Source organism: Agelaius phoeniceus, chromosome Z (genome assembly GCF_051311805.1).
Source record: "Agelaius phoeniceus isolate bAgePho1 chromosome Z, bAgePho1.hap1, whole genome shotgun sequence".
Classification (NCBI taxonomy): domain Eukaryota; kingdom Metazoa; phylum Chordata; class Aves; order Passeriformes; family Icteridae; genus Agelaius; species Agelaius phoeniceus.
In genome coordinates, this window is record NC_135303.1 from 32,009,782 (window position 1) to 32,027,142 (window position 17,361).

General features: G+C 41.0%; 1 protein-coding gene across 1 annotated transcript; it reads left to right on the forward strand.

The window, feature by feature from the left end:
• Positions 1 to 673: 673 nt before the first annotated feature.
• CDO1 (cysteine dioxygenase type 1) lies at positions 674 to 13,147 on the forward strand. Its single transcript, XM_054652625.2, has 5 exons — positions 674 to 3,335; positions 5,468 to 5,545; positions 7,458 to 7,615; positions 10,034 to 10,203; positions 12,385 to 13,147. The coding sequence occupies exons 1-5, from the start codon at positions 3,154 to 3,156 to the stop codon at positions 12,412 to 12,414; spliced, it is 618 nt and encodes a 205-aa protein (XP_054508600.1). The 5' UTR covers positions 674 to 3,153; the 3' UTR covers positions 12,415 to 13,147.
• The last annotated feature ends 4,214 nt before the right edge of the window (positions 13,148 to 17,361 follow it).

Consider the following 17,361-nt stretch of genomic DNA (forward strand, 5'->3'; position numbering starts at 1 on the left):
AGCCCCAAAACTTGCACTACAATTGTAGATCCAGGTTTTCTCTTTAGAACCCTCTACAAACATCAGAAACTTAGGTGAACAGAGACTTAACAAAGAGGTGACTTAGTAAAAGGGGTGGAAGTAATTTCATCTGGAGGAGGAGGTGTAAGTACTCATGAGGGTGTTGAAGTGCTATTGCGTGGCCAGGCTAACAGACCAAAGAGACACAGCATACTTGTTTGCCACAAGAGTCTGGTCCTTTAGACATCTTGGATCCCACCTTCAACTAGCTCACAATTTTTATTTGGAGTTACAAGATATAAAATAAAGTACAGTCACAAGCTACATTTGGAGGCCTAGTACATGGTGCAAAGTGTCTAATGCTGCAGTTTGATAATTCCATTGATCTGACTTGAAGATTTTCCTCGGTAAAGCATGAGAGAAACCTTGTGAGCTGCACCCCAGTAGGAGATGATGTGCCAGTAAGTGACTGAGCACTTCAGCTAGTAAGTGTCTCCTGGAGTTAGATGTCATGTCAAATGATTGCTTGATTTTCTTATTGGGTAAAAGCAGAGTGCTTCAGCGTTTGTGCATAAAGCAAAGGTTTTGTGGTTAAAGCCCAAACATCTATTCTCCAAGACAAGTTTTTAATAGGATACTTGAGAAATACATATAATAGTTCATTTCTTCAGGTGTATGACTTCCTGCAATAAAAGCACATAAAGTCCTGCAGTCTACTTGTGCAGAATCACAACTGAGAATGTAAATACAATTCCTTTGCTGTGTGGATTTCAGTGTTCTCTTTTTTTATATTGAATTTTCAGTGACAGTTAACTGCTGTATGTGCTCAGCCCCTTGTGCCATTTCTGTTAATAGGGCATAAGCAAAAGCACAAGTTGGAGAGACATAAATATTGTTCCTAATGATGTTCAATCAGTCAAGTAATCAACTCCTGTAGAAGTTTTGGGGATCAAAAAGTAGGTTGAACAATTCCAAATTAAAAGCTGTAAACAGTTTTGAATAGGAGCAAATAAAAATATAACTATATAAACTATAATAAACAGTAGCAGTTGTAAACTGCAGTAGGTAGATCCCTTACTTGTAAGAGAGGGAGGTATAAAATGTCCTTTTACTAGCAGTATTTAACTAATGACCTCATCAACTTTGTGGCAAAGGAATCAAAGTACTGAGGTGTCAGGGATTAACGGCAGTGGCATAACTAATTTTCCCCTGGATTTAAATACCAGGGAAAATACCTCCAAGCACAGGTGTACAAATAAACAGAGAAATATAGCTGCTGGAAATTAGTTTCTGTCAGATCCTGTGACTATCAGAAAAAGACAAAAAATATTTGAAAACTTACCTCAGCTGCATTTCAGAACCCATAATTGTGATTCTTACATTTTATTCTTGAGAGACGTTCTATTCCTTTTGGCAGTGCTTCCAACAGCTGCCAAAAGAACATGAGTTCTGCCTTTGAAATAAATAACAGGGTATTTCACACTACTTCTAACTCTCTGTAACCTACAGCAGTTTTGATGGTGCTGTATGAGACTTCTGAGGTGTACTGAAAAATGTGCTACTTGTCCATGTAATCCTTGGAGAACACCAACCAAGAGCTGACATTGAACAAAGGCAAATTTTGTTAAGAAATAAGACTCATTCTTAATTGTGGATTTGAAAAAGTTACCTAGGGAAGCAGTGTACTTGTTCATTACCTGCATTTGGCCCAGGAAGAGTGGACGTGGCTGCTGAGATCAGCACAAGAGTTGTGTTTAAGAGATTTGGGATAGTCTTAGGTTCTCTCAGACTTTAAAAATCTTGAAATCATTGCAGTTTTATCTCTCTTTCTCTCACACACATACCAACAATAATTTACAAAATACTGTTAAAGCAGGGGCTGCTTTCTGCATGCCAGGAGAAGTTCTGGAGTGATGGCTGAAAATGTACCTATTCAGTACATTGATTTGTGTTTCATTCCAGTTTGCTAGATTCAGCCCCATTTAAAACTGGGAAAGTATTGCATACTGCAGTGAAGTCAGAAATTCATTCAGGCTCTCAAGCTATATTTACTTTATTAATGGCACTTCTTTTTGTCATGCCTGTACTTTCATGTACAGGTCAGGGAGAGGGAAGAGAAAGCAGGTGTACTAAAAATCCCTTAATGTAACTGTCTGTAAGGGGAACTGCAAGCTGCCAATGGTGTGAGCACCTTTGAGCCTCAGAGCTACAGCAGGCCACACCACCAATCTGCTTACTTCCAGATCCATAATCATAAGGCAGACCTGAAGAGCTGAATCTTTTTTTCTCTTTAAGAAAGAATAGATGGATTTTCTTCAAATACTCTTCTATGGTGTATAGTGAATTCTGTTGCCAGAATTCATGACTAATAACAGCTTTTATAACTAATAACAGATTAATTTCAACTAAGAACAGACTAATAACAGATTTCATTAACAGCTGAAGTGGAAGGAAGACGGCTGGTGTGCTATCTACTTGTTCTGGTGCCAGTATATGGATTAGATAGACTGAGGAGCGTGAGGACGGTCTGTTGTTTTAGCACGGTCTGTTTTGTCCCATTTACTATTTCTGGGTGTCATTCTGAGCGCTAATGGTTACGGCAGCCCTAAATGTTCCTGCAGAGTGCACTAGCTTTCAAGAAACAGCACTATCAACGGGCAGGCTGTCTGTAAGCAATCTCCAGCAACAATCTTCTGTGTGCTTGAAATAGCTGTGTGTCTTGTTTTGCTTTTCAGTAGAGCTTTTAGATGTATTTTTTCAAACCAACGTGTGAGTAACGGAGGCAGCGGCAGGGCGCGCTCCCCGGCAGAGGGAGAGAGATGCTTTCCGCCCGGCAGCAATAGCCAGTTCTCCTATTTCCCCCGCCGGGATACCGGAGCGCCAGACGCCCGCCGGCCCGACCTTCCCCGCTTCGCCCGGGCTCCGGCGGAGCAGCAGCAGCGGGCGGTGCGAGGAGCCTCTGCAGCAGCCGCCTCTGGCTGCCCCCGCCCGCCGGGGTCGGTGGCCGCGCTCACGGGGACGGGGACGGGCAGCTGTCCGCGGGCCCGCCCGCCGGGGCGGTGGTGAGCTCCCGCCGTGCCTCCCGGCGCATAAAGGCAGGCGGCGGGGGCCGGCCCGGGGCAGCGGCTGGCGGCGGCACGGCAGCGACCGGCGATGATGGAGCAGCCGGTGCAGACGGAGACCTGGAAGGCGCGGAGCCTGGAGGAGCTGATCCGTATCCTCCATCAGATATTCGCCGAGGATAAAGTCAGCGTGGACGAGGTCCAGGCGCTGATGGAGTCGTACGAGAGCAACCCCGAGGAGTGGCTGCAGTACGCCAAGTTCGACCAGTACAGGTAGAGAACACCCCGGAGCAGGGAGCCCCCGGCCGCGCAAGCGGCGGCGAGGCAGAGCCGCGGACGGGGACTGGGATCAGCAGGGACGCCGGGCGAGCCCCTCCCGCCCCCGCCGCCACCCGGCCGACAGCTCCTCCGGCGGCACCGAGGGGCCGCGGGGCGGGGGTCGCGGCGGGGCCGGGGGCGGGGAGCGGGCGGAGCGGCCGCGGCCAATGGCGGCCCCGGGGCTCGGGCGGGCGGCGGCCCCGCAGCCGCCCCCCGGCCGCTCCCGCTCCGGGCAGGGGGCCGCGATGGCCCAGAGAGAGACTGCGGCGTGCCGCAGACCCCGAAATAAGCGATAAACCACAAAGTTGGGAGAAGGAGCCCGGAGAAGCCCGCGGGGGGCGCGCAGAGGGACCCGCACTCAAGGCGTGCTCGGGGTCTGTGGCCGAGCCGGTGCCTGTCTGCGTGCCCTGCCGTGTCGGCGGGCCGGGAGCTGCCCCGGGCTCCGGCGCAGTGCAGATCGAGGCTTTCTGCTGCTCACCGGCTGGAAGGAAAATACCTGGTGGGGTTCTAACTCCTCTTGCTCTGCTAGCGACTGATTTATCTCTGCCGCTGTTGGCTTCGCTGTCTTAAATTTCAAGATAAATACATTTTTATTCGAGTGTTTTCTTTAAAAAACAAACAAACATGGAAACAAAACCCCACTCAAACACCTCAAACTCCAAAACTTCTTTTTAACTGTGGCATTGTGACAGCATCATTCTAGCTAAATGATTCTAACATCATTCTAGAGACTTTTTTAGCCTCCTTTCACCTCTCTGTGACTGTCTTCCATTTGGAACAAATCTTGACATTTGTAACAGAACATAGGAAACTAAGAATCAGGAAAATAAAGTGTTAACATTGGTTGTGGCAACCTTTTATTTATATATTTATTTATTATTTGTTATTTATTAATTTATTTTTGTCCAGCCAGACCTGTACAGAAATAACAGCACTTGAGAAGTTTTGTCAAATGCCAGCATTGATTGTTTTCTGACATCATAGGAGAAATATGTCTACGTAATATATTTACACATTGTGGATGCAGTGAGAGGCAGTGTATAGATATAGATGTTTCCTTTGAAAGTAGTTCTCTATGAGCATCCTTTCTTGAGTAAAATAGAGTGGACTTATGGGGATACTAATTTGAAAGTATTCAATTGACATCAGTGCACTTTCTGTGTGCCCTTGCTTGCATTTTTCAGGTGAGACTGAGGCATACCATGGTAGGCATAAATATTTTCTTTACTTGGCAAAGTGCAAATACTCATGGTTACTGCTAAAATTAAATCTGAAGGTCTCCCACTGAGCTACTTGTACCATAGCATCAGACCCAGATCAGAAGGGTGACGCTATGGGAAGCTAGAGCAAAATCCAAATCCCTTCTCTAGTGAACTTTTCAATTGAACAAGGTGATCAGTTGTTCAGGGGAAACTTAAAGGAGAGTAAAAGGAAACAAACATAAGATGTTATTTGAAAAGAAATTTTGCTCTAATAAACTTTGTTTAGAAGTAGATCCTGGCAAAACGTCCCTCACAGGTGCTTTATCCACACAAAAATGCTACAATACAAGACATGGAACTTTCAGGAACAGAGTGGGAGGACCATGTGCAGGAAGTCTGGCATCTTCGTTCTTTGTTATTTTGGCTTTGTACAAATGAGTTTTGTGTAAGAGAAGGAAAGCCAAGAATATCAGAAAAGGAGCTGCAGAAGAATGTAACTATGTATTTTTCTTGTTTCATTGCAGTCCTCTGTTTCTAATTATAAGCCAGCTGCTGAAGTGACTTCATTCAATAACCATTTTGATTTGATCCTGTCTACCACTCTAGTCTGACTCACAGTTCCCAAACTCCAATCATCTATGTAATTCAAAAGAAATAGTATTCAAAATATTAGATATTCCTTTTCCTTCCCAGAAAAATAACTCTTACCAAAAAATGCCAAACTTATAAATGCAATTTCATTTTTTCTAAGTATAACTTAGATTTCAAGAAAACAGAAGAAAAATAGTTTTTGTATGTCACAACCTTCTTTCATAAACATGTTTGTATAATTTTCTCTTTTATAGACATATTAGTACAGTTAAGAGCAAACACTTTGTATTTCAGGTACACAAGAAATCTTGTGGACAATGGAAATGGAAAGTTCAACTTGATGATCTTGTGCTGGGGTGAAGGTCATGGCAGGTTTGTATTTAAAAACTATGATTTTAGCAAACATATAATTTCCCCATATCTTTTGTATCTTTGTCATATAAAATAGAGGAAAAATAAATAAGTCCTATGGGAGCTATCAGAAGGTGTCTGGAAAGTAAGCAGTGCAGAGCTCCTATTAGTATAGCAGTCCTGAATATCTGCTGTAACTTTTGCAAGTTTGTAGTCCATGACCATTTGTAAAGCACTCTTTCAAAAATGCTTTGTTTTTCTACAAAAGCTAAGCTTCTCTACTGTTTTTAATCCCAGAGATATGACCCTGTTCAACCTGTCCCATACAGCAGACCCATATAACACCCAACCTCAGAAGCAGGACTAGGTGCAGTTTAAATAGTCTTCACTCTTTCAGGGTGTTTAAATCTGCCTTTGTGGCAAGATGAGAAAAGTAGATTTGGATTAGGACTGCCGATAGGGAGGAGGGAGCCCTTTTCCAAAACTGTTTGGCTTTCTCTAGGTTTGTGCATCCCATCTCTTCCCTCAAAATGGATCATAATGCTGATATGGCCTCCCAAGTCATGTGCATAGACTGTTCACTAGGTTGTGTTGTCCTACACTATGTCAGGGCAGGATCTGTCTCTTGGAAGGTCTTTCACAAGGTGTGGGGTGAAGTAAAAAATGCAATAGCAAATATGCAGGTTTTGGACTGAATATTCTCAAATCTAAATAGAAAAGCTAAGGAGATGTTGGAACAGGGTTTTTGTGTTTGTTGCAATTGATCATGTATGGCATTCTTTAGAGGATGCCATAATAGGAAACTCAGAGCAATACAGAAACTGAGCTCACCACCTCTACTCCTCCTAGGCTATTCCCACACAGCCTGTAATTTATGTTAAACTGTGTTCAAGTTGGATGGACATTTGTTACAGCTAGACTGAGACAAGCTGGTTTTGCTTCCTGCAAGACAAAGGTCAGATTTTCTCATGTTATTTGGAAGGACCGTGACAAAGTGGCATTTGTGAAGTGTTCTGTGCCTGAAGCAAGCTCTGCTCTCTCAGCATCTCAGTTTGCAAGAAATCCTAATTTCTTCTGAATAGAAACAGTAATGTAGAAGTACCAAGTTTTTGATTGCAACTTATTAGCGCTGTACTTCAGAGGGTCAAATTCCCTCCTTTGCCCCAATGAGAGGAGAGCTCTCCCTTTGTCCTAATCCTGTTTACTTCTATAATAGTTACTCCTGCACTTAAAGAAAAATAAACCAATACTAAACTAAATATCTAACCCATATGTAATCTCTGAATGTGGAAAATAAAACATGCTTCAGAGCAAGAAGAGAGATCAAGAAAGCAAACAAATCCTACCAGATTCTGTTGAGTTTCAACATGAAAATGCCAGTGAAATTAACAGCTTAGTATAGCTGGTTGTATTTAGTACTCTCAGAGTGAGAAGTATGGCATTTTTTTTTCAACAATGCATGTGAATCCCAGCAGTAAAGGGGCTATAGAAATTAAGCAGCATTAGCTAATTTCTTCATATTTTGGAAGTGAGCATGGTGGATTTGAAGAGATCAGGTATACTTGCAAGTTTGTATCAGCCTTTTCCTGGGATCATGGTAGAAGCATTGTTTTGTTTCTTGGCCCAGAAGAGTTTTTGCATTCTGGAGAAATTTTCAGCCCTACTCCTTTCTCCAGACTTTCTTTGTGGTTCTCCATATTGAAGTCATAGGCTGACCAATATCTGACTTTTCTCCAAATCTTGCTGTATATGAACTTAGCTCAATATATTTCCATAGCAGCAGTGTAAGTAGACATTCCTTAATACACGTCCCTTGTGGAATGGAATTTCATTCTAAGGTTTGGTCCTCATACAATATGCTATGTTGTCTGTCTTGCACTGAAATTAAATATGCATATCACACTGAGTTTGGTTATTCTTTTTACATATATAGCAGTATCCATGATCACACTGACTCACACTGCTTTATGAAGATCCTCCAGGGAAATCTAAAGGAGACTCTGTTTGAATGGCCTGAGAAAAAAGGAAATGGTGAAATGACTAAGAAATCAGAACGAGTTTTGAGGGAAAATCAATGTGCCTACATTAATGGTAAGATATTAAGCTTGTTTTGACAATTATCTGTCCATGAGTCTTATTCCTAACAGAAGAGTTCATCTGCTTTTTAGTCTCCTACATTTAACAGTATAATACCTATGGCTCTATGCACAGTTTAAGAATGTGACTCTTTAGACTCTGCAGAAGCCTGTATTTAGATTCAGTAAAATAAAGAACTGCATCAAAAATGTGCTTTTCACTCACTCTTAAAACATTGTAGTAATTGCTTGTAGCAATAATAATAATAATAATATACTGAGTATCTCCTCTAGTCCAAACAGCCTTTAGTATTCTGCCCCTGATGATTATGTGAAATTGCTTGTAAATATAAACTTGTATAGCATTTTTTAAGAAATAAGAGAAGCAAAGTTTAGGTAGCTTGATCACCTTGCTTTTTTTTTTTTTTTGGTTCTCAAAGAAGTAATCCTTTTACTCAGTCATGGAAAATTTATGTTGAAAATGTAAAAACTGTCTATGAAATAAATTGACCAGCCAGGAACAGAAACCTGTGACAGTGCTACTACTTGTCCAAATCAACAAAAGGCTGTAGTGCTGAAGTGCAGTGTGAGCAAAACTGAAATTCCCAATCTACAAAAAAAAAAACCACACAATGTTGAGAATGACTAAGATTCCATCAGTAAGGCTCTTTAAGTACCTAAATCCACGCCATCAACCCATGTATCTGTAACTATTACCACCTCCTGCTTTGCTGGAGACCATTCTGGAGTTGCCATCTGGGTGTAATGTGTGCTGGTGCTATGAAAGACCCTGCACATTGTGCTGGACCACTTTGAGTTCAACAGAACAAAGGTGAAGCAGCAGACAAGCAGGTCATCTGCTTCATATGTCATGGGTAAAACACTGGAGAGCGCATCTAGAGGGGCTGACCTTGGGAACTTCCCAGCTAGAGGAAGACTCATGTTGGGTTAGGAACTTAGCCAGGGTGAGGGCACTGGGGAGAAAGACTGGTGTTCTGCAGCCCTCTGTTGAAGTTTTGCCCTGCTAAATGAAAACACTGAATTATAGGGCAGGAAATGGCTTGACACATCTGCTGATGCTTCTGTGCCAGGGACATGGGTTCTCCACCTCAGTCAGGTTTCCCTGCATATGCAGTCCTTTCCAATGCAAACAACTGCAGACTGTGCATCTTACCCAAAGCTTCCTCAGCTGTTTAAAACAAATTTGGTATCCAGTTCTCTGAGGCTGTTTGGATCTCTGCCATGTTTCATAACAGATGTTTTGGTTTAAAAGGAACACATTAAACAAGCAGAAGGAAAACACTGACAGTGTGTTGATTGCCATAATTACATTGATAGCAAGTGCCTTCATGATTCTACTGTGTGCTTCTTGGTTGCTCTTGTACGTAAGGGTCAGAAACCATTAAACCGTGTTTATTTGAGTTCTCCGTTAGATGAGCAAAGATTTAGGACTTTCCCCCAGCTGCTACATCCTCTATTTAGACAAAGTATGTTAACAACACTTTGGGCTTCCAATCAGAGTTAAGAGTGTACTCATGACTCTCAGGGTACCATGGCTATGTTGCACAATACATGTCCAGGTATTATATAACAAATTCAAGTACAAAGGCCTGAGCTGTTTTTACAGCAGAATCATAAATTAAATAATCTATGTTTTTACAGCAGGGTCATAAATTAAATTCAAGGTCTCTCTTAAGTAACTCAAAACCTCCATTTTAGTGTAGAATGGACATGGTTTGTTTCACAGATGTGATTCTTCATACCTTACATTTTTCTGTAATAGCTTGATTATGCTTAGTATTCAGTCATGACTGGAAGTGTGTCAGTCACTATTGATTAGTCACTTTATAGGAAAGTGAAAACAACGAAAAATGTGTTCTCCAAACCAATAAACTGGAAGGATTCATTAGGAAACAGATGCCTGCAGTAGAAGACACCATATGTCTGCCCATAAGTCCATGCCCCAAATGCATGTAGCTGACTTTCAATGTGACTGATATCCTTGTTACTTGTAAAGTACAAAAGTTTTTGCCTCCTTCCCGCTTCTGAAGCATGTATAGCAACAGGTCTCCTAGGAAAATAAATGAGCTTGAAGTCCTTTGGGAATGAGAGCTAGAAAAATATTTACCGTATGGTCTTCCTTAATTTTCTTGGGATTTCTGTTGGCCTTTATCCTGTGGCAGATAATCTAGAAATGACATGTACTGTGGAAGGTAATAACACGTTTTGAATTACCAGTGTATTTAGGAATCTGTGCTAGAGAACACCAGTCAAATTCCCTGTAGTGAGTTACTTGTTGCCCATAGAAGTATGGCCATGCCTATTTGCTCATGAGTTACAGTTTAAAAAGTATTTTTTCTAGGCAATTGAGATCTCATTGGATCTTCCTGCTAACACACCTTCTTTTTGCCATTTTGTGCCTTTGCTGGTGTAGACTCCATTGGCCTGCACCGTGTGGAGAACATAAGCCACACAGAGCCTGCTGTCAGCCTGCATTTGTACAGCCCACCCTTCGACACCTGCAACACCTTTGATCAGAGGACTGGGCACAAGCACAAAGTCACAATGACCTTCTACAGCCAGTTTGGAGAAAGGACTGTCTGCGTAAGTACAAGATGAGGTGCTCCTCACCCAGCCCTGGGCTCTGAGCTCTGTAGGGATGGGCACAAGGGGCTGCCCTGCTGCCTGCACAGGCTGCAGTGACCCTGCCCTGGGACATGCAGAAGGGTCAGCACCTCTGCCCTTCCTGGGCCATCTCCTCTTGGATCAGATAAACCTTGTTTTCAAGTACTCTTTGATTGGTCAAGTTGCACTTCCCTTATGTGGAGTTCCCTATTTTGTTGCCTTCCTCTCCTTCTGAGCAGAGAGGATTAGTGAGACATCTGCTACTAGTTAAGCATCTTCAGGCCGCAAATGATGGTAAATACAACCTAGCCCATGGAAAGTGTGAAGTAGCTACTTTGTTTTGGCCAGCATTAGTCAGGTATGACGTTTCCTGCCTAAACTGTTCTGCCAAAAGGGATCACATTTCAAGAGGTTTTAAACCTTGCAGCTTACTGTAAATACTTCTTTAATCAATTCAATTCTTCATAATCACAATATTCAGAGAGTAAGACATGCTCTGAGAGTAAGAGTTGGCCAGTTGTCTGTTGTCTGCATTCTTAGGCAATGGGTGATTTTATTTGGATAGGAAAGAAATCTTAAGACCATTTTTGGAGCAACCAAGCTGGAACACATGGGAGGGGTTAACAGGGTTTCAGCACTATTCCATGCATTGGGAAAAATAACTACTTACCTGTGGAGAAAAGACTGATTCTGGATGTTCAGCCACAGATGTTCAAACACTATTTAGTTTTGTTTGATACTGAACACTTTCATTTTCCTTGAAGCCAGAAATTCAGTGCTCAGGAGTTTCCTAGAGCAAGTCCTTAGTCAGATCAATTTAAAGTTTTTTATAGTTGTAAAGTACCATGTAAATTATTTTTCTGAAGCCTGCCACATTACCAAACAGCTGAAACTGAAATTTTAGCCTTGCCAAGTTTGAAAAGTTCTTGAGAAATAAATTTGAATTTATAGTTCAGATTTTAAAGGGTAATTAACATGGAAGAATTCTGAACAAAATTAATGCAAGGATTCAGTGTTTGTTTTCTTTCTTTTCCTTTAAGTCTTTATTGAATATTTAGTACATAAGATAGTACGTGAGACTAGGTATTTTGGCTTGGAGTGTTTCCCTACTCTGATCTGTAACCATCTGGCAGTGTTTTCACCATTTATGGGGCAGTGGATCTGGCTTACAGGAAAGAGCTAAATCTTAATTGTCAGGTCTCTTTCATGAATTCCTCTAAATGGAATTCCGTTAAACAAGAAGGTGGTAGCAAGTCTGGACCATTCAGCTGCCTAAAATGACTTCATGCTACAAAAACCTTCTGGTCTCAGTGACTTGGTTTCTGGTAAACAGACTGGAAAAGCAAACTTTCTTCTGCTTACCAGATCACCGAAGGACCCAGGGAAGCAGAGATCTATAAATTATAAATACCAAGAGAGTAATGTAAAGTAATTTGTTTGTCTTTTATGAGTGAGAAGATTGGCTGAACAAAAGCACATTCAGTTCTTCCTCTTTGTCTTAATTATTTAAGAAAAAATTTAAATTTTAGATAAAATTTAAATTTATAGATAAAAGACACATGTCAATCCCTTGTGATTTCTGGCCTCTGGCCATGACGAAGTCTTGATTAACTAACTCTCCAGGAAACACACAATAAGTTATATAAGCTTAATAAAAAAAACCACTATGTGTGTCAAAGGACTTGCCCATTGGAGTAACTGCATAGTTTAAGTACAAAACATGAGAATACTGATAGGAAAGTCCACTGACAAAAAAGTGATTTTGTGTTGGGTGTCACAGCACACCAGTTTCTTCTGCCAGGAATTTTGCAGGGGGAGGCAGTATCTGTTTGCAGCCTGTCTTCCAAGCTGGACATTGAAGCAGTTTCTGTCAAAATGAAGTAGAGCAGGCTATCGGGGAGACAAGATAGTCTGAAGTAGGAAGCAGTCCTCAGCAGTCCCTTCTGCCATGAGCTTACTCATGGTCACCCAGAGCCAATAGACAGGATGACTTTTTCAGGCACATACTGCCTTCTACAAAACTCTGTCAAGGAGCACTGAAAACATACTCTCCAGGTATTTTTAGGAGCTACTCTGAGAACAAAGGTACACAACGAGACCATGAAATAGGCAGTGACAGTTTCTTTCCTTAAAGCAACAACTTCTCCTCTTTCCTTTTAGGCTACAGGAGTGCCGCAGGAGAACAACTGAGAAGCATCAGCACGCATTTGCGTAAGACCTGCTGAATGTTTAACCAGGGACAGAAGACTTGCATGGCTAAGGCTGACAGCCAGATCCATTTCATTACTTGTACATCGGAGTACTCTAGGGCAGCCTCCAGACCACACACAGTTTCCTCGAGCAAATGCCAATTATGGGACACTAAGCTAACTAGTGCCATAACCTGCTTCAGAGGTTAGATGCCTTTTCTTAGGCTCCTGTTAGAATTAAATAGCTGGTTGTCTAATTATAGCGCCTTTTAAGCTCCACCTTGGATGTCACACTGAGAATATCAGAAATAGGGTTTTTAAACATCATCTGATTCTTCTCAATAAACCTATGGGGATGTATGCTCTCAATGTAATTAGTAACTATATAAACTTCTAAGCTTCCAGTCACTTGTACTTATGGGTAGTACAGTAGATACAACTAACAGCAGTGCCTTTTTTTTTTTTTAATTAAGTCTTTTAGGTTTTAATGCTTTAGGCCATCTTGATAGTTTTGTGCATTTTTTTACCTTTTTTTTTACAATTTAATTTGTCAGATTGTGTTTTAAATAGGAACAGAGAAATGCTTCATGCATGATGATTTTCAAAACTGATCTCACAGAGGTTTGACGTTTAAGAAGACTAATCATACTTAATTCAGCTAATGTCCAGTTTCCAAAGCATTCTGTGTAGCTAATGAAGAAGAAAACTGAAATAAAACTGGATTTCTGCACTGATTTCAGAGTTTTAAACTTTTTTTTCACTGTAACTAAAATACCCATCACACTTTACCAAAATCCACATTCCTCATGAAATTTTTTCCAAGTAACACTGTTAGAAAAGACTTTTAAAAGCTGGCAGTATGTCAAACATGCAAAGAATCCTGACTCAAATTAAGTTGGGGGCAGTTCTGTCACTGAGTGTGCTGATGTTTCATTTTATCCTCCAGATTTAGTCACAGGGAAAGAACCTTCTTAAAAAGAGTTAACTGTAATTAAACACATAAAAATCAGCAAAGCTGAGTGATGGAGACTATCTCATTCATTTAATGCAGTTAATAACATATTCTCAAGGAGGGAATGTGTAGCAATTCTCCTAGTCTCGTAGGTGACTGCTGGTTAGTCAGAGAGCAGTTTAAATTTTATCAGTATTGGGCTGAGTCACATATTTCCCTCTATATTGACAAGCCCAGGAAATATTTACTTTATGAGATCCCATTTCCAGAGAGGCTGTGTCAAATTTTTAGAAAATATTTGAGCAGTGTAAGTGTTTTTGAATGAACCTGTGACTTGTTTTGAAAGTGTGACAGCATGAGAGATGAGCTGAGGCTGGAAGTCTGGCTGTCCTGCTCATGCAGGGTCATCTACAGCAGATTACTCAGGACTATGCCTAGTTGGATTTTGAGTATCTACAAGGACCAAGGCACTACAGCCTCTCTGGGCTTTTGGTGTTTTATCACCTTTTTGGTAAAAAAGGCTTATGTTTACACAAAATGTCTTGTATTTCAGTTTGCACCCAGTGCTTTTTGTTCTCCTCATCCTTCCTGCAGAAAATAAGCAGTTTCACTTAATTAACTTCAATTACAGCCTATTAATCAGGCTTTTGCTTACTAGGTAGAATTAAAGAACAAATTTTACAGCTTGTAGACCACATGTTCAGTCAGGCCAGGGGGAATGGAAGATCAGGGAGACAGCCAAGAAGGCACAGTAGATGAGAGCAGCTAGCTGTTCTAGGATGCACACACACAGAACCCCAGATACTTCTCCAGCTAGTCACTCATATGCCTAGCGAGTGGAACAGAGGAAATACGGGCAGAAGTGATAACAACAATCTACACGAGTTGTCCCAAGTACAGTTTAGCCACGGTAAGCATGATATCATGCATTGCATAGCATAATACAGGAATTAAGGTGTATCAGAAGAAGGTAGCTACTGGGGAGTTGTGTCCTCTGTACCTCAACATACAGGAGGTAGCCTGCCCAACATAAAGGGTACAAATACAGGAAACCTCAAGAGAAATGTGTAATTGAGTCCAGAGCCCTTAGAACACATACCACAGCCACTACATTTGATACTTCCTAAGCATTAGCTAAGCATCAGGTGCTCTGAACAGCACAAGCATAAAGCTACTATCTACCTACTAAAAGCAATATTCAGTCAACAAATATCAAGTAATATAATGAGAAGCATAATCACCTTTCCACTGACACAAATATGCTCGTATAACTTGTGCTGGTTTAAAACACAGGAACCAGTAATAGCAAAATAGTATTTGCACACTATTATGGCTGAACAGCCAGCGTATTAAATCTAGCATATGAATGTACCTTAGGTTTGGAATAGTGTTAACTGGCCATCTGATGAGGTAGCAATATGCTGTAGGCTAACAATTAGATTTCATTGGGCAATAAACAGATGTTTAGCATTTCATATGCTTTTACCTGAAAGGTGCTATTGACCAATGTCACTGTAAATTGAAGAGAGTTTAACATTTACCTGAGTTACTGCTAAGATCTTTACGTGCTGAGAGAAACTGCCTCAAATCATCCAGGCTGGTAACAGCAGGAGGAACTCAGCCTAAATATGATTTGATGCATTAACCAAGACTTCAGTGAAGGAGCTGTAATAGAAAGACATAGGAAGGCAAAGTAATGCCAGGATTGGAGTGAAGTGCAATATTTACATAAATTCAGCAAATTCCAAGGGTGTGGTGTTTTTTGTTTGGAGTGTTGTTATTATTAGCAAGAAGAGAAAGTGTTTATCAAAGACATGTTTGAGATGGGAAGGCTCTATAGCCAAGAGTCACTGGGAAGGTATGTGCCATATGCAAGGGAAAAGATGACAATGGGGGCTCTCCAGGAAAGGAAAGGCCCTCTCAGTTAATTTGGCTGTGGCTGACAAGGGCTAGATACAATGAAACTAGAGACATGTTCGAGGGGGGGGTTCACGTACCTATAAACATCAAGTGAGCAGTTCTTTTGCTTCACATGCTGAGATCTACGACCTCTAAAGCCTCTAGCAGAAATTGTTTCTCAAAGAGGGTCTCTTGCTGCCTAAAGAGTTGCTTAATGTTCTTGCGGATAATTGAGCCTGAAGTTACCTTGTGTCTAGCTCACTACAAAATCTTGGCATACACAAATCAGTTCAATTTTTTTATTTAAGCCTTGAGTCTCTTGACATTTTAACATTGTTCATCATTGTCCATTGTTGATGTAGAGGAACACAGAACTAAAATCCACCCTATATATAACCCTTCTTTCATTACAGTTTTTTTCCTTAAACCACAAAGATACAAGATGTGCTATTCACTAGCAAGTCCCTGCAGTTATTTTTTCACACACCTCTCATCACTGAGAGAAAGCTGTGTTGCAAGAATATAGCCTTCCCATGGGTAAAAGAGGTGACCTGCCTACAGTAACTGTTTGCAGAGACAAACAGAACAAATCAAGCAGAAGCTCAGTGCTTTTCAACCATACCATATACTCTGCTCTTGCCAGTTTTGCTCATGAAAGATTTCGCTGTCCTTGAACATCAGTCATATGTTCTGTGAATGGAGAGTAATTCCATTCACTGTCTCTAGTAAAGGAAACAAAACAACCATGGATCAACTGTGCAGGTCTTCCAGACTAGCTCTGACATTTGTAGCTCTTATGAAGCTTTACTCAATAATTTAATCTCAAATCTCTGAACCCTGTGGTGTTTAAGACTACAGTATATTTCTTCAGGGATTAATGACCCCCAAAATAGGCATAGACAAACTCTTCTGACCAATATGATCTTTTGTGCATGCCACACAAAAAACATTTGAGGGGTTTTTCAAAAAGTAATGAAAACATCTTACGCCTTTTCCAGATCCATCTCCCCTTTGCTTTTACTCTCCAGTTCACTAGAAACCTTTGGTACAGACAGATGAGTACATTATTTTCTCTTAAAACTTAACTTCTTGACATTTAAGGTGTACCTCCTTCCTCTCTCATTGCAGGTTGAAAGGAACACATTAAGTTAAAATCAACTCTATTTTCACTTCACTTTTTCCAGTAGGAAAAAGTTCTTTCCTGAACCACAAAAATAATGTGTATATATTGTTCACTGACTTGTGCTTTAGTTTATTTTTCATGTCTATTCTATGCTTTCAGCCCCCTGTGCTTCCTCCCAGGCTTAGTTTAGCTCTTTGGTTGACACATGGTGATGGACATTTTAAAACATGAGGGATACATGTGAATTAATGATATTTCCTAGGAGATGAAACATCATTAACCTACTTCTTTAATTCATAATGATTAGAGGAACAGCATAAGAGGATTGTGTGGCACATGCTACCCTGATCTGGCCAGTTTCCCTGAGAACCATGAATCACATGAATCACAAAGCTGCCATGGGAAAAATATATTGCCTGACCAGAAAGAAAAATTTCTGCTGCAAAGGGCAGCTGCCACTCAGTATTCAAAATCAGATCCTCAGGATCTTTTGGTTTTCTTTTTTGTTTGTTTTTGTTTCTGTTTTATTTGCTTTATAAAACACATCGTCAATGCAAGGCATTTGATTTTCATTGTATATCGCTGCCTTGGGAAGCTCTGAGAGTCACAGTTAGAGAAAGAAACCTCTTCTCCCTAGTTGAAAAAGATCCCCCAGCAAAACATGCTCTGTTAACTATAAGCACTCTGATCAAATAAAGTTGCTGAAAAATGCTTCTTCCCTTGTTTCAATCTGCAGACAGATATGCAGCTTTTCCATTAAGAAAATTACTGAATTGCTGTGTGAGTGCTTGGAACCAGATGCAGAGACCTCCTGTTGATCACTCTCTCAGTGGATGGCCCTGAAGGTGCATGTCCTAAGCATAAGGAGGGGCAGAAAGACATTTCTGAGGAGCAGAAATAGTTCTGGACATTAAAGAACTACTCTGTAAATGCTGACAGTCTGTTGCTACTGCAAAGACCAAGTTCACTTGAGG